Raw genomic sequence first — 21282 nt, 5'->3', positions numbered from 1 at the left:
TGATGCCTGAATAACAAATAAGTTACTCTATGATATATATTTTAATTCATTGCCATAAATATGGAAACATATAAACTTTAGTTTGGAAATGCTGATAAATTGATGAGCTTGTACAATGATAGGGTTTATATAATAATAATTCAAGTAATTAGATTTCTTAAGTTTCCTATTAAAAAGGAACTATTTTTTCCTCTTTTATTCTTTTCAAATGTGATCAAAGATATCTATTAATCAAATCATCCAATTCCAATGTTTTATTATTTTAAACAATGTTGTTTTGTAACAAAACAGAGAAACAACTTCAGCCATCATTTAAGAAATTGGGATTCTTAAACCATAATGCATAGGTGTATTGATATCTGTTGCTCTATTAAGGTATTGTGACTTAGTGCATGTACTTAATTTTACACAAAGTGACCAGTGGTGAAATTCAATTTTTTTTACTACCGGTTCTGTGGGCCTGGCTTGGTGGGCATGGCAGGGAAAGGATACTGCAAAACTCCCATTCCCTCCCCACTCTGGGGCCAGCCAGAGGGGGTATTTGCCAGTTCTCTGAACTACTCAAAATTTTCCGCTACCGATTCTCCAGAACCTGTCAGAACCTGCTGAATTACACCCCTGAAAGTGGCCCAATCTGATTTATGAACATCTTTTCCAGTGCTGAAGGTCTGGATTGGGGCTGAACAGCATTCAGCTTAACCCTGGGAAAATGAGTGACTATGGGTTTTAAGGGCGCGCCTGGCTCCAGTGATTTTCCATCAGAAGGTGCACTTCCCTGGTTAGAGTCAGTGAATGATTTAGGGCTACTGCTTGATGAACAGGTAACAACTATGGCTGGGGAGAAAGACTGTCATTGTGGTTTTGATTACCGTAGTGTGCTGTACATAGGAATGCCCCAGAAGAATAGTTGGAAGCTGCAGCAGGTTCAGAATGCAGTCTTATGGGCAGTTTTTGATGTTTTGTATTACAATCATATAATGCTGCTGTTTTGTATGCTGAACTGACATTTAATAGGCTTTTTGGTGAAAGATAATGGTCCAAAGCCTTGTGCCAAAGGGAGAGATTCATCTGGTTTTACTTCTAACCCTCAAATAAACTATCAGCATTACTTACATTTTCATATAGTGCTTCCAATGTTTCTAGGTCAACTACTGAATCATCCATATTTAGTACAGCTGTTGAAATAATAAAATAACACATTAATATGTTAACTGACTTTGTTGCTTATCTGTTGCCATGAACTGAAAACACTTGGATAATGTTTCTTTTTCAGTTGAATACTTCTTGTATGCTGCCAATGTCATAACTCTCCCCAAATAACCCACTGTAAAAAAAAAGAAGGCTACATTTCTCTATTTTTAAAAATACATATTTTACTGACCATCTGCGCTGGAGATTGGATCAGTAGGATACATACTAGGTGATTATACGATTCACAATGCAGCGGACAGCATAAAATGGCACAAAAGCAGACAAAAATATTGTGATTCTCTAATCATTATAGCAATAGCAATAGCAATAGCAGTTAGACTTATATACCGCTTCATAGGGCTTTCAGCCCTCTCTAAGCGGTTTACAGAGTCAGCATATTGCCCCCAGCAATCCAGGTCCTCATTTTACCCACCTCGGAAGGATGGAAGGCTGAGTCAACCCTGAGCTGGTAAGATTTGAACAGCCGAACTGCAGAACTGCAGTCAGCTGAAGTAGCCTGCAGTGCTGCATTTAACCACTGCGCCACCTCGGCTCTGAGTCTTTTATGAGTCTTTATAGGCAAGAATTCACTCTGAACCAATGATATATTAATATGCTCTGTACAATTCTAAGCATTTTTACTCAGATATTTAATGTCACTAAATTTATTCCATGATCAATACATTTAGTATTGATCATTATTAATTATGAGATAATAATTAGTAACATGCTTAATATTAATGAAATAGAAGCAGAAGTGAGTTCAAGTCTCATTCAAGTTCAAGCCATGAAAGCCAACTGGGTAACTTTGGGTCAATCACTCTGTCTCAGCCCAACCTACCTCACAGGGTTGTTGTAGAAGGGGAAAGGTGTATTGATATGTTTGCTCCCTTGAATTATTTGTACAAGTATCAAAGATGGGATATACTGTAAATAAATAAACATATACATCGTCTGCATATTGCACAGATAGGTTACTTAAATATCATTTGCATGTAAAATGTTCTTTATTAGAAACTCAGAGTTGTATGAGAAATACAACATGAGAAATAAGAATGAGAAATAATCCTGATGTTTTACCCTTTCTTGCTGACTGTTCTTTCCCCGACTTTGTGGGATATAGATCACCTTCTCAGTTTGAGACATCATTCACAATAGAAGTTACCTAATATCTCTATTATTTTGAAAAAAATGTATACCCCTCCCCCAAATAATCAATCTGAAGGACAATTTTTCTATTAATAGAGGCTTTGCATATAATAGAGCTTTCATTGTTCAGAAAAGATGAAAAAGTAGAATTTAATGTAAAATGTGCACCTCTATTAATCAAAATATTTGCTATTGTAATTTTTAAACCATTACCTTTTTATGCCAAGTAAGGTGAATGAGAGTTCAAGTTACCCAGAGTTATTTCTTGAATATAGAAAGTATAGATTTAAAAAACTAATCCTGTTAGTTAAAATATAGATTTTAACAATCCTGTTAAAATTAAGTTGGAATCAGGCTATATAAATTGTTTATATAAATAATTATACATTGGAATGGTATGAGTATAATGATTGTCTTATCCCTTTCCTACTTGCCCAGTCCATGGGATTCCCCAATTACACCATCTGAGGTGCAAAGCACTTTTTCAAATGTGGTATTGGTTGAAAAATCAGGTGACTTTCCCTGCTATTTCTAAATTCTTGTGTCACCTGTCAATAAAATAATCTTTCCCTCTCTTTCTTTGTCTATTCATCTGTCTCTCTGAAGATCTATCATATCTCTCAGCCAAACCCACCTTAGTTGTGGGGAAAATAGGAGGAAGGAGTATTATGTATATAACAATAATAAAGGTGGAAAATAAAAAGATAGATAGATAGATAGATAGATAGATAGATAGATAGATAGATAGATAGATAGATAGATAGATGTTTTTCAGCAGATGTAAATTGCATTGGAATGGATGTTTACTGTAGGAGATGACTAGGCTGAGTCCAAGGGCGGGGTCAAATACCCCTTCAATTTGGAGTCCCTTTGCACCCACTAAGTCCATCCTCTGTGAATTCGGTTGACTCTTATCTAGCCAATTTAATCTAACCAATTTCGTTGTATTTAAGTACAATGACAATAAAGATTATACTTAGTGCCAATTTGCCTTGACTATTAGTCAGTTAGATTCTTTTGTATATGTAGCATGTAATAAACTTGAAGTGCTTTGAACTCAACTCCTGTTCCTGGTTGCTTACGAGTGAATTTACATTGAATATATGAGCGTTATGAAATTACATGCACTTATATAAGGTAATCCATACTTTTTTTCTGTATAACAAATTGATTAATTTATGGACCCATTACTGCAGAATGATCCCATGATATGTACTATTGTAATGACCAGAACATCAGTTACCTCAGGAACAACCTGATCATTATTCCTTCAGGCAGAGCCAGTAAAAAGCATTTCTGCTGAAGGCTAATTTAATTGCATTTGGATTGGGGCATTTCTTTTAAACTGATGTTCCTTTCAAAAATAAAGTGAGGCTAAGCTATCTTGGTAAACATAAAATGATTATATTGACAGAAAGTTCTCCGAGTAAAATAATCTTACATTTTAATTAACTGCAGAGCAGTATTGACCAAAACTTTTTTTTTGGCAGTTGGACTTACACGTTTAGAAGTTAGGTCCTGAAATGACTACTGAAATCTTATTTTGTATTTACAGTAATCTTGGTGACCTTTTCTTCTGACCCTGACAGCTTGATTTGAATATGTTATATAGACTTCATAAAGGGAGAAAAAAATCCACAAGATGTGAGAAGCCAGTCATTTTAATGGATATGGATTAACCATAGTCTGGTTTCTGAACTCCTTGCCTGTAGGGAAATTGGAATAAACATTTTTATATGGCTCTATGGTGTTTGTTCACCATTCATAATGAGTTATATAGGTAAAGGTAAAGGTGCCCCCGCATATGCGAGCTAATTGTTTCCAGCTCAGGGGAGTGGTATTCATCTCTGTTTCTAAGCCGAAGAGCCAGCGCTGCCTGAAATGTCTCCATGGTCTTGTGGTCAGCATGGCTAAATGCCGAAGGCGCACAGAGAGCTATTACCCTCCTACCAAAGACACACCTTTTTCCCTCAAAAAAGAGGCTGAAAATCTGGGTGCGTCTTATACACTGAACACAGCACTTTTTGCCTCCAGAAACCCTGCCCCCTTCACCAAAATGGCCGTGCATAGCTTTTAGAAGGCTTTCAGAGAGCTCCTGGGGGCTGGGGAGGGCAGAAATGAGCAAAAATGGACCCTTATTTGCTCAATTTTGCCCGCCCCCAGGAGCAGTCTATAAGCCTTCTAAAAGCTATCCATGCCCTTTTTTGGACAAAAAAACGGGCCCGTTTTTGTGAAAAGCAGCCTGGTTTTTGCTCAGTTTTGGCCCCCTACCCCTCCAGGAGCACTCTACAAGCCTCCTAAGAGCTATTCATGCCCTTTTTAAAAAACAAAACAGGGACTTTTGATGAAAAATGGGCTGTTTTGGGGAGGTTTGCAGAGGGCAAAAACTTTTTTTAAAAAATTTGCCTCTTCAAAACCTTGGTGTGTCTCATACTGTGGTGCATCTTATACTCCGAAAAATACGGTACATAAGGATAATTAGTGTAGTATTGCCCCCACTAACACATAATGACTGTCAGCATCTATAAAAAGCAGATCAATATCACAAATTCAAAAACAGACATAAAAATACTTGGCAGCTGTATTTCACAAGAAGGCAATATGAACGGCATATACTTCTCAAGTGATTTCTCCGAGTATACTAATAGAAGGACATTTTAATTGCAAACTTTCACTATTTTCCTCTAAACCCAAAACAAAAAACATGGATAAGAAACGAATAGACAAGAATTAAAGTTTACTATACACTCATTCAAAAGGAAATAACATTTTAAGGTTCTGTAGTTTTAAGAGCTATAAATATAATTTAAAATATGTGGTTATCTACAACTAGCTCCCCCAACTGGAGACCACATGTCTTAGTCTATAATTTACATCAGAGCTAGAATCAAGTCAGAAAAATCTTTGCCAAAATATTTGGTTATCCGCAGCTTCCAAGAATTGATACGGTCAATAAACTAATTGGTAATTCTAACAAAACTATTATTAATCAAACTCAGAAAAACAGAAACCAGCACCAGAGATACCTCTCCCCACATGGCAATCAAAGAAGAAACAATGACACTAATCAACACATCCTGTCCAAACTTGTGTAAGGCTCATAGGACCAGTTCTATTATTAAATATTAAATTCTGAATGAGCAAAATATGCAAAAGAAATTCAGTTAATGACTTCAGATGCATTTTAATAACATAGTACCACTAAATGTTACTTCTACTATTTTACTGTTTTATAAAAAAATGCTCTAACACAGCAATCTATTTTAGACACAAATGTGGGCTTAATTGCTGGGGATAACTCAGTAGCTTTATAAAATCATAAGCAAAGATTGAGGCAATACGCTTATATTGTGGGAAAGAGCAGGCAGGTGAGTGGGAAACCTTCATAATTTAATCTCAGCTGATCCACAACAAGAATAATAATAAAAGGATTCTGGCAAATCTTTTGGAATGAACAGTTCTTAAAAATGTCCAAATACTGTTAAATAACATTTTAAAATTTCATATCAGTTTGAAACAAGAAGAATTATAAGGTGATTTCTTGTCAACAGGGAAATAATAGAGAATCATTTTGAGAAGACAATAAACTGAGAATGAAGCACCTACTGTATTACACATCTCATTTCACCAGACATATACCCTATTTTAAACTGACCTAGAACTATTTTCATGTTTTTTATGATTCAGAAGTCAAATCAAACTATAAAATTACTATGTACTCTCTTTATCTAATATTATTCCCTTTAAACAAGACAGGCAGCACTGATCTACCTTTCTATTAACAACAAATGCCACTCTCTCTCTTAAGAAACATCTGTGGCTGATTTCCCCCCCCACAAATGTGGCAGTCTTCAATTTGTTGGCTGGTAATCAAATGCAAACGTAAACATCTGTCTCCCAGATGTATGGAACAACATATTGCTTAACTATATAGAAATTGTGAAATATGTCAGTTCCTGGCTTATAGATGACTGGAAGTAGAAAAGTGTCAGGAAAAAAAAGAAAACTACCCTTAAGAATTCCCCTTTTAAAAATTTATTTTAGATGTGTTAGGTTTCCACAGCAAACTTTAGTTTTCTTAAAGATTAATTTCACATAATTCCACCTATAACTTTCACATGTACTAGATATTTATCACTAAGCCAATTGTGATTTGAGAGCAGAATCTTCTATATATATAAACATGGCTGTGTGTGTATACATTCCAGTATAACTCTGGAATGCCTTGAACAATTTCAACCAAATTTGGTACACAGATGACCTACTCTCTGGAAACAAAATACTGTGGGGATAAGACACCTCTAACATCCCTCGGGGTGTGTGTGTTCTGTTAAGATACAGCCTGTTGTACCTTAAAATGGCTTCTACTGTACAGCACAGTGGAGTTGCCATGATAATGGCTTCACAGTACTCCACAAGGGTAAGGAGGAGTACTACCCCTTTGGTAAGGGGGAAAATCCAATATTAGAAATTATGTTTGATCTGGACATTTGTGAATGTCTAATACAGGATTGGGATAAACAAATATCTGGCAATGTCGGGTTAACAGCTAGTACTTTTTAAAACATAAACTATATGGAAAAGCCTGGAGACAACTTCAAGTAGAGCCAAGAATTTCTGAATTTCAGTTATATGTGAAAAACAGTTGCAGAAAATAATAATTATGAGTTGTGTTTTTTTCAAGGCAATTTGGCTAATCTCCAGAGGACAGGATGCTCTCAAGATGTGATCTTGCTGTAGACCAGCGGGGATCTTCTGATGGTAGGGAAAAGGTACATATTGAATAACTATTACCTATAACTGAAAAAAAAATGTAATAAACGTTCAACAGAGTATTATGTGTGATATAACATTTATATATGGATATACTGAGTCAAGTTATTAAAGGGATATAAAATTTAAAAAATGTTCATGCATATCATTTCCATTGAAATAAAAACAATGCTTACCTTGTTCTATGTCCTTCATCTCCAGATGTAAACTAGATATCAGAATTCCTACAGTTTGAGATCTCTTCCCATCCAATAATTTGATAATCTGGAAATAAAAATAGCCAACCAAGTAAAAAAAAAACGAACATTATATTTATAGCTTTCTATATTAATCTAGTAACTAAATGCCAATTATCACAACCTTTTTAGATTCATCAATATTTATTCATTCATTCATATATTTAATGGATAAAGCCCATAATTTTTAATTTGTTCTGACAAAATGCAATATTACCTCTGCACAATTTAGAAGTTATGCAATCCTAATCTAACATGAATGATTTTCAAGGTATTTTAATAATGCCACTTTTTATACTTATTGGTTAGAGAAATCAAAGGGGATATATATATATATATATATATATATATATATATATATATATATATATATATATATATATATATAATGTGTGTGTGTGTGTGTGTGTGTGTGTGTGTACAGACATGCCATATACTTAATTCTTTCATTGAAATTAGTATATTTTAGATTTAAGTTTGTCTAAAACTTAGTTTCATTATTAACATATACAGTAAAAATGCAGTAAATGAAAAATCGAGAGAATTAATAGAAATAAATGAATAAGTGAGAACAAATTATTGGCTGGATGTCTTTTTTCTTATTAAGTAAAGGAACCTTGGAGTAAATATTTTCACATGGAAAGTTTTACCATACATCTTTCTGAAGATATACAAGTTACACAATGAATGTGACAATAGGTTAATGTCTAATAGAGGTAATTATTGTCTAAAGTAGGGTACAATTTGTATAGCACTTACTGACTTTGAAACAGATCTTTTTAAAAGAAACTTCTTAGGCTTTCATAAACTTCATTAGGCATGCCTAATATTTGAAGTAAAATCTTTCCTGAATGTACTTTTATTGTGATGCTTCTTAGGGGTGAAATTCAGCAGGTTTTGACAGGTTCTGGAGAACCGGTGAACCGGCAAATACTACCTCTGGCTGGCCCCAGGAGTGGGGAGGGAATGGGGATTTTGCAGTATCCTTCCCCTGCTACACCCACCAAGCCACAGCCACAGAACTGGTAGTAAAAAAAATTGAATTGCACCACTGATGCTTCTGCAAATCGTTAAGTATGCCCCAGAGTTAGATCAGAATGAACTCACATAGCTCTCCCCCTATATCCCATTTAAAATTGCAAATAACTATTGTGGGTTATTTTTAACATAATTTTAAAACCACAGATGTTGATTTCAGAATAACTGAAGGTCAAAAGGAAGAGCTTGTTAGAACCAAGATACAGAACTCTTGCAACGCTAACATGGTTCGGTATTGTTGTGCAAAAAAATAAATTAACAACTAAAAACAATTTCACAACAGTTATGTAACTTCATTACATAACTGTTAGCAATTAGAAGAATAATTTCCCTGTATTACAGCAGCACAATAGCAATTTGTAGAAATATAAAATCACATAGTCTATAAATAACTTCACATCTGAAAAACAACTTGTTACAAATCTACAGAATGCAAGTGCTGATATATAATAAACTGCCTAAAGAATATCTTTTAAGTCACGTATTAAGGAACAGGGAGTTTAGAAAATGGTTGAATAAATAAATACTTTTGAAAAATTGTGTGACATCTGGCAATAATCCTACATTATAAAAGCTGCTGAAACTCACAGCAAGGTTACACTGGTCAAATTCTGGTATAAAATGTTGATGCAGACTTCTCAAATTGTTTTTAGAAATACCATGAAATAGTAATTTATAATATTTCATAATTATGAAACAAGTAATAAACCTGATGACATTCTCTTAAAATATAAAAATGTTCCTCATTCAAAATATTGACATTCACTGTAAATGAGAACATGTGTTACTAATTATATAAAGCCAGTTAGAGGCAGAAAACCCATTATCTTCTGTCACTGATATAGTAATGGCCTGCACTAAAAAGCTGCAAATGATGGATGGAGCCTTATTTATATCATGCAGGTGACACAAATTATCCCCTTTCTTTGTACAAAGAAAGTATAATAGCCTCAGTTTGGTAATGTTAGGTTCCATAAGAGAAACTGGCATATGGCAAATAATAAACGTCTGTAAAATTGAGTTATTTAAATTTCAAAAAATATTATCTGAGAAATGTATTTGACAAATTTCAATCAACATTTCAGGTAATAACCACACCAAAAACACATATACTTTCTCACAGCAGAAGGTGAATAGCAGATATGCTTTCTTAAGGCCTCATTACAATATATTGAGAAGGCCAGTTTTGCTTAGTGGTTAAGGCATCACGCTAGAAACGGGAGATTGTGAGTTCAAGTCCATCCTTAGACATGAAGCCAGAGGGATGACCTCGTATCAGTCACTTTCACTCAGCCCTAGGAAAGAGACAATGGCAAACCACTTCTGAAAAACTTTGCCAAGAAAACTAATACATCTTGATTTTCTGAAGCTCTCCAATTCATTATGTACTTACTGTATTTCAGCTATATCTCCTTCTCTTTTTCCTATCAAACAATTTAGTACAAACTAAAACTGTATAAACAAATGGCCATGGGTAGGAAAACAGGATCAATCGAAGATGTCAAATGATAAGACAAGTAATATGGTTTAGCATGCAGTTGAAATAGACAAGCGTATGATTTGTTTCCAGAGGGAGAATAGAACACAGAATGGCTATGTTGACTACATTTAATTTCTGATCATGCGCTGTTTAGATCCTTAGCAATTAATATCAAAACTATACATGCAGCTTGATCTCATTGTAAATTATGGCTTAGTGAATTGCCTAAATAGATCTTATTTTACAATCAAATAACCCATACGTGTGAATCCAGTTTTTATTTGAGGAAAGGTAGAATAATAGATATCTGTTGCTATAAGTGAGAGTTCTGTGCAAAATTCAGATTCGTTCTATCTCATTTTGTTTCCTTTCAAAGCAAAATAATTCATATTTAGCATCTGAACAAGATTGCAAAACATGAAACGCTGTCTTTAAAATAACTTTCAATTTCTGTTGCCTGATTGGTATTAAAAGTAAAAGGAGCGTCATAAATTTAGTTGGGGGGCAATGCCAAAATATCATGGCATATGTACCAAGGAAGATTTAATTTTAGGTTACAGTTATGTGAAATGAAAGGATATGATACTAACAGTCATGTTCTTTATTTGATGGAAGTACTATTTTAAAGGGCTAATTAACAGCCTGAAACAAGTCTGAAAAAAATTAATCCCAGATGCTGGCTTTCATAAAAATTCTTGGCGAATCAGAAACAGATTACTTTTGTCCAAATTTTGTATCTCTTGGTCATAGATTTTTTTAATTTAAATGTAATTGTAATTTTTATTCTATGGTAAACTCAAAATCATTTAAAATAAAATTAGGTTTTTAAAAAAATACAGTAGTTGGAAAATAAAAATACCTTTTTTATTTTTGTTTTCTTTTCATAAGATTCAGCTAGTACTTTTTTCTTTTCCTGAGCTGTGTCTTTTGAGAATAAGTATTCAAATTCATTTGTATCACAAAGATTGGGTTCTTCTAATGAGTCCCAAAGAGTTGGCATTGACTGTTGACTAAAATAAGACAAAAAAAGAGAAACATTCATAAATTGTCTCTTAAAGGTACAGATGTTTTGCAGATGGGTTAGATCACTTTTGAAAGAAATGTTTCATATGAAGAATTGTATAATGCGCAACAGTTAATTCAATTGTTTGGGTATTGCATAGATTACAAATTGAAACTATATAAACAAATGGCCATGGGTAGGAAACCGGAATCATTCTAAAATGTCAAATGATAAGACAAATAATATGGTTTAGAATGTAGTTGAAATAAGACAAATGTATGAAGAATTGTATAATGCCCAACAGTTATCTCAATTGTTTTGGTATCACATAGATTACAAATATTTTTTTAAATTATTTTATGAACAAGATTTTCTTCGCTCTTCTGTCCGCTGTATATACTTTTTTTTTTTGAAAGTTTGGAGTAGAAATGTAACTCTTCAAAATCTTTTATTATTATTATAGTTGACTATGTATATCTTGCTCAGTTTAGTGTGACACATGAATTTAATTGGAATAATTCGTACAAGACCACTATGTCTTCTTCAACAAATAGTGATTAAAGGAAAGCCTGATTTAGAAATTGATCTCAATATTTGAAACCAATCAATATTTCCCCACTATTGCTGTGGATGAAACAAGATGAAGAAAACATTACACAGGTCTGCGACTAAAATGCTGTTTGATTATTTTCATCTAATTCCCATGTATTTTGATGTACTGAAAACAAATAAAATATTGAAAAAACTCCTAGACGTCATGATTTGCCACAACATGCAAAATTCTCTTCAAATTTATCAAGTCCATTTAAGATATAAAATGCCAAAAAAACCTTAAAGGGTTTGTCCGAGTTATGTAAAAACAAAAATAGCACTGTAAATCTGATGGTCAGCAATATATACACAAGCTAAGCAAGTTTTAAGTCTGTGCTTCTAATGGTAGAAGGGGTTAATCTTTCCTGAAAAGTCCAGTGGGAGGGAGACACACGGCAGATAGCAGCATCTCCAGACAGTGTCCAGCACTGTGACGTCTCATGTACAGACACAGAGCTGCTCTCTCCTGCATGCCACACTTGTGCACAAATCATCATTAGGTTCTTGGTTCTAGGCTGTTCACACTTTTTCACCGCAATTCATGTTAGCTCATCATTCTTCAACTGTTATGTTATGGCTCTGCGAAAGTGTATTAATTTGTCAGACAGTTTCTGTTTCATCTGTGATGAATATAGTGTTGAAGCAACAGCAGAATATTACAGACTTTGTGAAAAAAGTATACTTTGCATACTTTGGACTAAAAATTGGAGATCAAGATAAAATTTGGGTGCCTCATAAAGTGTGCAAACGGTGTGTTGAGGCCCTCCAAAACTGGTTCAAGGATAAGAAAAAATCTTTCTGTTATGGGATTCCTATGGTATAGCGAGAGCAAAAGTACCATAGTGATGACTGTTACTTTTGTTCATGCGATGTGAATTCCAAATGGAAGCATTCCATTTCATACCCCAATCTTCACTCAGCAATTCATCCCATCTCCCATGGCACAGATATACCAGTACCCAAGCCCCCTGCTACCTTGGAAGAGATACCTAGCTCCGATGAAGGTGAAGTCATACCTGAACCAGATGACGAATCAAGTTCTGACTTTGAAGATGATACAAGACCAAAATTGTTTTCTCAGGAGGAGATGAACAATTTGGTAAGAGACTTGAATCTTCCCAAAGATGCCACTGAGTTACTTGGATCAAGGCTGAAAAGCAGGAGTGTCATCTTTGTGGTTCAGACATCATGAAAAGGAGTTCGTTCCTTACTTTGCCCAGGAAGACAAGTTGGTTTATTGCATTGATTGAAGGTCTGATGGGTCAATTTAAATTCCAATATGATTCAGAACAATGGCGTCTTTTTATAGATTCTTCAAAAAGAAGTCTCAAAGCAGTTTTACTCCACAACGGTTTTTACACTTCCATACCTGTAGGTCATTCCATACACTTGAAGAAAACCTATGAGAACTTGGAATTGGTTCTTCGTAAATTTAAATATGAAGACCATGGTTGGCAAGTGTGTGGGGACTTGAAGGTCTTGTGCATGCTGCTCGGGCAACAAGCTGGGTATACCAAATACCCTTGTTTTCTATGTCTATGGGACAGTTGAGACCAACAAAATCACTGGACCAAGAAGAGTTGGCAGCCGAGGGTGCTAACAGTCGGTGAAAAAAATGTCCTCTGAAAAACTTTGGTACCTTCCCATAAGTTCTTCTACCACTTCTCCACATAAAATTGGGATTGATGAAGCAATTCGTAAAATCACTTCCAAGAGATGGAGAATGCTTCAAATATTTGGTCACCAAGTTTCCATGCCTGTCGGAGGCAAAATTGAAGGAAGGTGTGTTCGTCGGACCAGACATTAGAAGGCTTATAGTTGATCAAGAGTTTGTCATGATGGATGAGGGATGATGGATCCCCAAAAAGAAAGGTGGATTGCATTTAAAGAAGTCGTACAGAAATATTTAGGCAATAACAAAGATCCTCACTACAAAAATTGTTGGAAGAATGCTGAAAGCATTTCAAGCTTTAGGTTGCCTGATGAGTTTGAAAGTGTATTTCCTCTAGTCTCACCTTGACTACTTTCCTGAAAATTTGGGAGCTGTGAGTGAGGAATAAGGTGAATGATTCCACCAAGACATTAAAGAGATGGAAAGAAGATACCATGGAAAATGGAGCATTACAATGATGGCAGACTACTGTTGGATGCTTCAGAGAGACATTCCAGATGCTACTCACAAGTGTAAATGCACCAAGAGGAGCCTCACAAGGAAGAACAATCGAGTTGAGTGTGTGTAAGTGAGCTCATTTCAGTTCAAAAAAGGATTTTCATAAAAATATTGTAATAAAACTTTAATTTTATAAGTCTATTTCCATTTATTTTGAAGTATTGCCTTATTTAACCTAGTTACCTAAATTGTCAGGAAACATGATGTCCTATGACAAAATGGAGGTCATTTTCGGATTCAGTGCACCAAAAAACATAAAGATTACGTGGAATAACCAAAACAGCTCTTGAAAAAAAATTTTTTTGCAGACCTGTGAATTATCAGCAGAAGGAAAGGACTAACTCACAGAATTGTCCACATTCCTTTTGTAACATTTGTCACAAAACCTATTGCTGAATACTGAAATTTACAATTCAAAACAGTCTTTATTTTTTTCATCTATTTTCCATTGCCTTTTAGCAAAGGAAATTATTCCAGACAGATTGTTTTTCTCTTTTTTTTCTGAAGAAAAAATGTTTTCTTCAGTAGTAACAATTGACATTTTCTCTCCAGCAGGGGTCACTCAAACAACATTCTACTTATTACTAGTCTCCCCCCCCCCCCAAAAAAAAATGATATGGTCATGGAAAGAAAGAGAAGGAAAGGTAAAGGGACGTCAATGTGGCAAATGGACTGATGAGATATTATTGACAAACAGTATACATGTCAATATGTCTATTACAATAAGTTGATTCGCTAAATAATTAAACTTGCTATCATATTCATACCTATAGAGTAGACTGTACGGTATTTACTTCTAAGCAGTCATCTGCAGACTGGTGCTTATGGGGCATAGATATTGCTGTTCTGTGAGATTTCAACTAAGAGTAATTAGCAAGGAAATGGGAAATAGGTTTGGCATTCTATTATAGCCAACATATATTTTTTTAAAATGTTTAAGAAAGAAATGTACGAGTGATCACTAAGCGTAGATAAGGAAGATAATTTCTCATTAAAAATTTACTTTTAAGTGTGTTATTTGCTATTGCAAAGTGTCAGATTGCACATAGATATTGGTTATAGTATTATCTTCCTTTGCTATGAATGCTTTACTCTTTTCAATAGTTCACATGCATTTAATATAGCAGCAAAAATGTAAAAAAAAAATATTGCTACAAGCTGCAAGAATACCTTTACTCTTTTCTCTGAAGTCCTTCTAAGCAACTATATCATAGGTCATCCTGAGAATACTTTATGTCAAATGGCATTGTTGTGTAAGCCACAAGTATAGGTCTGATCAAGAAAACTATAGGAGTTATGGGCAAAAATATTTGATAACAGGAAGCAGTGTAAACAAATTTTCAAATTTCTCTTAATCTATTTGACTATTTCTCATAATTTTGCCTCTTGTTCACTTTTTTTTTTGGTAAATTGCACACCCATGCACACATATGTATTTATGTATTATGTAAGTATGTGGCTATACAATATACCCATACCTTCTACATATAAGCAAGAAGACATAACTGTACCTGTTATCTGATATTTGGATTCTGTTCCAGTAGAGCGGTCTCATGGGACAAGATGGTTCAACTGCGGGTTTTCGAGGACCTTGACTCATTGAAGAAAAATTAAAGCCAAGTGGCAGTGGCGGCGGCGGTGGCGGTCCTGTTCCTGTTGGAGGCGGCCCTGGTGGGGGAGGTAGAGATGGCTGATGAACACCAAAAGCTAAAGGAAGCGGTAGTGGTGGTGCTGGCGGCGGCGGCGGTTGGGCAGAACTTAAGCTTGTTGGCAATGGTGGTGGCTGTGGTGGGATTAAATCAGATAGCGAGAAAGGAAGAGGAGGTGGAGGAGGAGGAGGAGGAGGTGGCGGCACTGTTTGGTCCAACTTTGAAAAAACATTCCCTGAGGTTTGGCCAGTATTGCATATTTCCTTATGATCAACTGAAGCCAAAACACTGTTATTCAAATAGGGTTTGGAAAGTTTCTTTGGAATTTTCTGATTATTTTTTGGTGTCCGTGTTTCATCTTCATTTGGCTTTATAAAAGTTTCTCTATCTGTCTGGATGCATACATTTCTGTATGTTTTTGGTGGGTTGTCATCTTCAGTGGATACACAGGCATCCTTTGCTTCTTCACCTTGCTTGTAAAACTTATTTTCCAGTTCATTTTTTAAATATAGAATGTGTTCCTCAAGCTTTGTTATTGATAGAGCATGTTCTCCTCGAATACGAAAGACTTCGAGTTCAAATTCAGACTGCGAAAAAATATTGAAAAGTCAATGTATAAACCATTGTAAACCTTTGCCTGATTTATTGTGCATATGATAAATGGTGTTTTACAGTGATCTCCCCCAAGCTACTGTTCTGCAGGCATGTGAGAATTAAATTTCTCCCCCTACAGCAAAAGAACATTCTTGACAAGAGAGTTTGCCCAATGTAGCTGGACGATACCAGACTTCAGGAAGTTAATCTGCGCTATTAATCGCTCTTTGTCTTATGAACTTATGATAAGTAAAATGCCATGGTGTGTTAGTTAGATTATTGTGCTCTGTCTACAAAAACAGGTGTATTTTCAGCAACATATTTACACAGGCAAAATGTAGTCTTCTTATTAATTTTACAGCTTTCCTTAAGCAGCATCTTGGCAGCATATGATTTATTGAGCTTTCTGCCTTGTTTTTCCCCCTTAAAATGTGGGAGTTTATTCATATACTGATCATTCTAGGATACAATATCTGTACATCATAATTTTGGTACGAACAGTCCCTTATGCTACCTTCTGACTGTAGGGAAAAAAATAACAACTTTTAGTTTGCATCATTTCTACTTTCCTTGAAACCAAAACAAAAATGTTGCATACTACTTCATAAGAAAAAAAAGAGGCTTTGAAGTAAACTCTTATATCCTTTACCAGACATTCTTCTTTGCAGGAAAAGGGTAATTCTCAGACTATATCAAAAGTTATCAGAAATAATTTCCTCTGAAGATCAAAGACCATTAGAGAATCATGGAAACATTATGAAGACCATTCTCTACATCTTGGAGCATGTCACATTGTTTCTACTTAGTCAGTCATGAACTGGAAGAAAAACCAATAGTCTGTATGAAAAAATTTAGGTTGCCTAAATTCATAATACTTATATAATACAATATATGCCTTCCATGATAAGTAAATATAGTATAAATCTGCAGCCATGCTAGCAGCTGATCTTTCTCTTTGGTAATAATAAAAATTCTACTGACATTTATTTCAAGCATATAAAGTATACTAAGAAATATTAGGCATAGTGCAGCAGTTTATAACCAGTAATAATATTATTAGAGCACTATAGGAATTACAGGACAAATGCAGCTGATAATGACATATTTTCTTAAGAATTTCCCCTGTATTCCCTATGGATTTTAGAGATGCATAGAATATATTGCAATAATCATTTATTCTGTGCTTCTACAAACACAGTTATCGCAGACCTGAAAATTATTACACATGGAAAGTCTGATTCAGGGCAAGTCCCCTTTACACATATATGTGCATTTTTCCTTCCAAAATCAAAGGACAAGTAAGCAAAATATTAAGTAAAATGTTATTGTTACATAAGTAACAAGTTTGTCAAACATTAATGGGATGCAAGAATAAAGGTTCTGATCCAGAAAGGATTATCAAACCAAGGTTAGGAAAATCTTTAAATTATCTTCTGGTTTGGGACATCAAGCAGAAGTGATACTTTCTCTCCTCTAGCCATCCAGTAAATTGGTAAAAAAGATTGAATTTCAAATAATAATAATAACAAATCACAAAGCAACTATTTTTTTCTTTCTATTACAAAGGGCCACTGCTTAGCTCCACTCATATACCGAACTGATACCTATTGACATACTAGCTTCTAGGGAAGAACACTTATGTATATGAAGGCCAATACCAGCTAAAGAGCTGGCAGTTGTGATTTCATGTTGATGTTATAATAATTTACTAAACTTGCATGCTGTTCAACTCTCAACAACTCTGGGAAGCTTCCAACAATCAATAAATTTGAGCTATTAGAAATACTTTGGATTCTAATAATTTTGTGGCATCAAACCATGTTGCCTCCCGATAAACAACTGATAATAGCCAAGAAGGGGTTCAATATCCTTCCATATAAAACTTAGTGGGATATGTTACAAGATGTTTTCAAATTATGGATTATGTGTCGCCAGTGAATTATGGGGAAATGGAAAGCATGATTGGAAGCGGACTCTGCCATAGAACAGGAATAACGTTTGGAATAAGAAAAAGGAAGCATTATTGAATTTTTTTTGTGATTGCTGTCAGAACATGTTCCCACTTAGCCCAGAGTTCTGAGTCCAGTTCTGCATGCGCAAGTCTCATGGCTTGTGCACCCACAGCTGGGTTGCTGTCAAAAATTGTTCTTGCTCTGCCTATGCAGTAGCTGCACAAGAAAGACCTAGCTTATCCAAGCAAAGCAAAGAGGAAAGCCCAGCACACACAAATCTAATAAAGATTCTGGCTTAGCATTTCAATACTTTCTCATGCTCTGCCAATTTGTCCAAGTAAAAGCCCAAGGCAACTTTTGAGAGTGCTCTTGCCTTTCATACAAGCCAATGAAGTAAGCATTTTCTATGGCTGCTGTTCTAAACAGCGAATAATGATCCAAACAAATATGGACTGAATGAGAAGTGATAGTGGCTGTTTCCAAAATAAAACCCATATTATGGGAATTTGAGCCTCTTTCCTGTCTTGCAAAAAATTATGTCAGTGTTGTTGTTGTGTGTGTATTCCAAGTGGGACTGTGCACACAGCTTCCAGATGCTAGCATCTTGTTGATCCAAACTGCTGGAAATCAACCATGCAAAAGCCAAAGTTTATTATATTTACCAGCTAGCATGCCAATTACCCCACATTTGGAAAATTGACAACTGCCCTATAAAGGCATTTAAATATCTACACATTTATTTCCAATCATCTTCTTCCTAGAAATTTAACAATTCAAAACTTTTTCAGTAATTAAGACACATAACCAATAGTGTAGCTAATATCTAACCTTGAACAAATATTTTGAATATGTTGAAATATAATACACTGATGTACATATTTTATGACAGGCAGAGGGAAGTGGTGTTTTTAGAGCCCCCAATGAATTCACAATGTTAGAAATTAGCTAGGGATTCTTAGCCTGAACTAACTTTGTGTTATCATCCTAAGAGGCCTTTAGAATGTCTTGAATTTTGATGTGGTGTAACTTATCTCTTCTTTGGACACAGCTTTTCTTCTACTTTTAGTCCTAACAGTGGTAAGTAGATCTCTTACTTCTCCTAACACCTTGTTCTGCCATTAGCAATATATTGCTTTAGCAGGTGGAAGTGACTCATGCTTCATCATACCTCCCTCCTATTACTGCCTAACAAGACTTTGTGTTTTGCAAAGTAAATAAACAAATGGGTGTGCTTGAGTAACCAGACCTGAGCTGTAAAACATGATACAGCAACAAAATGCAGATTTTTATAGCCCAATCCTTCACATGTATATTTGAAAGCAAAAGTACTATACACATGCATGTTTTATAGTACTTAATCTCAAGTAAGTTTTACAGAAGAACATTTGGTAAAGCTTATTTCATAACGAATCTGGTAGAAGTATAAGGTGGCACAGTATTCTTTCGTATTCTATGATACTTTGCCACCTCACGCTGACTCTTGTTACTTGCCCGTGGGCAATTTTCTGGTTGAATACAGGAAGTCTTCAACTTATAACCATTTGTTTAATGATCGTCTGAAGTTACAATGACACTGTAAAAAGTGACCTATGATCCGTTCTCATACTTATGACCATTGCAGCATCTCCATGGTCACAGGATTAAAAATTGGGCGCTTGGCAACCACAAGTATTTACAATGGTTACAGTGTCTCCAGATCATGTGATCACCATTTGCTACCTTCCCAACTGACTTCCAACAAGCAAAGTGCAAGTGTGTGTGTGGGAATTCATTTAATGACCACATAGTTAACAACTACAACAAATAAAATCATAAAATTGACCACTTAACAATCACCATACTCATAAATGGATATTCTAGTCCCAATTGTGGTTTTAAGTGAGACTACCTTTACTATAAATTCAATACTTAGTTCTAACATTTATACATTGAATTTTTGAATTTTAGGATCCTGACCTACCTTACTGTTAAATTTGAAGACTGCTTATAATAATAAATTAGTATTTATTAATCTATTATATTAATTTAAGTAAATATTAATTAGTATTAACTATTAACATTAAAATAAAAAGACATATTATAAAAACAGATAAGTATATGATTATCTCACTCTCTGAGATTTCCAGAAAATGATGGTTTTATTTACCAAAGAATTAAATTTGTAATTCTCTTAAAGAATTTAATGAAAGTGCACCCTAATTCTTAATCCAGTTGCTCACTTCATAGAAATGTTATTTCTTTTCACTTTCTTTTGAAGAGGTCACTATGATAACTATGTTTTCCCGAAAATAAGACCGGGTCTTATATTAATTTTTACTCTAAAAGACTTATTTTCTGGTTAGATCTTATTTTAGGGAATATGGTACTAAATGTGTCCATCTGGCTGACAATTTTAACTGGAACTTATTTTTGGGATAGGACTTATATTATGAGCATCCTGAAAAATCATGCAAAGGTTTATTTTCCACTTGGGTCTTATTTTCAGGGAAACGCGGTAACACTGAGCTTTGCTTTGCAATTAGTTGCTCATATTCAATAAAGTAAATTCATTTGAGTATTTGTATTTAAGTTCTGAATTTTCCACCCTATTAGGATGCAAAATATATAGCCAGAGGCTAGAGGCCTGGACACAGTGTAAGACAATCACTGCAAAGTGCTGTGTAAAAAACATTCTACAAATCATTAATATTTCTAAGATAGGAGAAAACAGGAAGCAACTAACTTTGTAACCTTTTCTCTACCAGCAAAAGAAAGAGATGCGTAACTGACCTCTAGTGGATATTTTTTTTAAATGAATTTTTATAAGGTTTGCTGGTATGTAACAGGCAAGGAACCCCGTCGTTCTCCAGATGTTGTTGGAATAATCTTCCATCAGATGCAGCCAACATAGTCAATGGTTAGGAATCATGAGGACCGATCCAACACCATCTGGAGAATCATAAGGTCCTAACCATTTTGCTTTAAATGTCTCGGAGGATGAGTTGACCTTGCGAAGTTTGTATTATCCAGAAACTGAGAAATCAACGGGAAATAGGTAGAGACCCAGGTAGTTTTGGACTCACAGCATAATTCAATGCAGCACAGTTCAATGAAAACATTTAAGTACAATTAGAAAAAGGATATTATCCACAAAGATTGCAAAAAAGCTTATGTACAGATCAGGTGTCCTGGATATAAATGCAAAACACAAAGACATATTCTTCTGTTTTCATTTAACTTACTCTTATGTTGGAAATATTTACTAATTAAGGAAAATAGAATAATAGAAATATTACTTTTTGTAAATGTAAATATTTATTCTGTATCCTTTTCTTTTCAGATCAGACAAGTGTCTGAAGCAATGGATCATTTTAACTGATATATATTGTTACCAAATAACACAAAAAATGAAGATTCTTACATACCAGACTTTAAATCCTTGTTACTGAAAACCCAATTGTAGTAAATAGTTAACAA

General features: G+C 34.7%; 1 protein-coding gene across 2 annotated transcripts in view; it reads right to left on the bottom strand.

Annotated features, from left to right (window-relative positions):
* The window catches only part of FMN1 (formin 1), a 130108-nt gene that overhangs the window by 50082 nt on the left and 58744 nt on the right, over positions 1-21282 (bottom strand). For both annotated transcript variants that reach the window (XM_014063373.2, XM_014064124.2), the window contains 4 exons: positions 15143-15867; positions 10727-10877; positions 7290-7377; positions 1114-1175 (listed from right to left, as the gene is read on the bottom strand). In XM_014063373.2, the coding sequence (XP_013918848.2) occupies positions 1114-1175; positions 7290-7377; positions 10727-10877; positions 15143-15867 (1026 nt within the window). The remainder of the gene's footprint in view (positions 1-1113; positions 1176-7289; positions 7378-10726; positions 10878-15142; positions 15868-21282) is intronic.

The sequence above is a fragment of the Thamnophis sirtalis genome, unplaced genomic scaffold (assembly GCF_051295495.1).
Source record: "Thamnophis sirtalis isolate CommonGarterSnake01/CBP01778 unplaced genomic scaffold, rThaSir2_p1.2 scaffold_1, whole genome shotgun sequence".
Lineage (NCBI taxonomy): Eukaryota > Metazoa > Chordata > Lepidosauria > Squamata > Natricidae > Thamnophis > Thamnophis sirtalis.
Note: the sequence above shows the minus strand (reverse complement) of the source record. Positions and strands in the feature narration are given on the sequence as shown.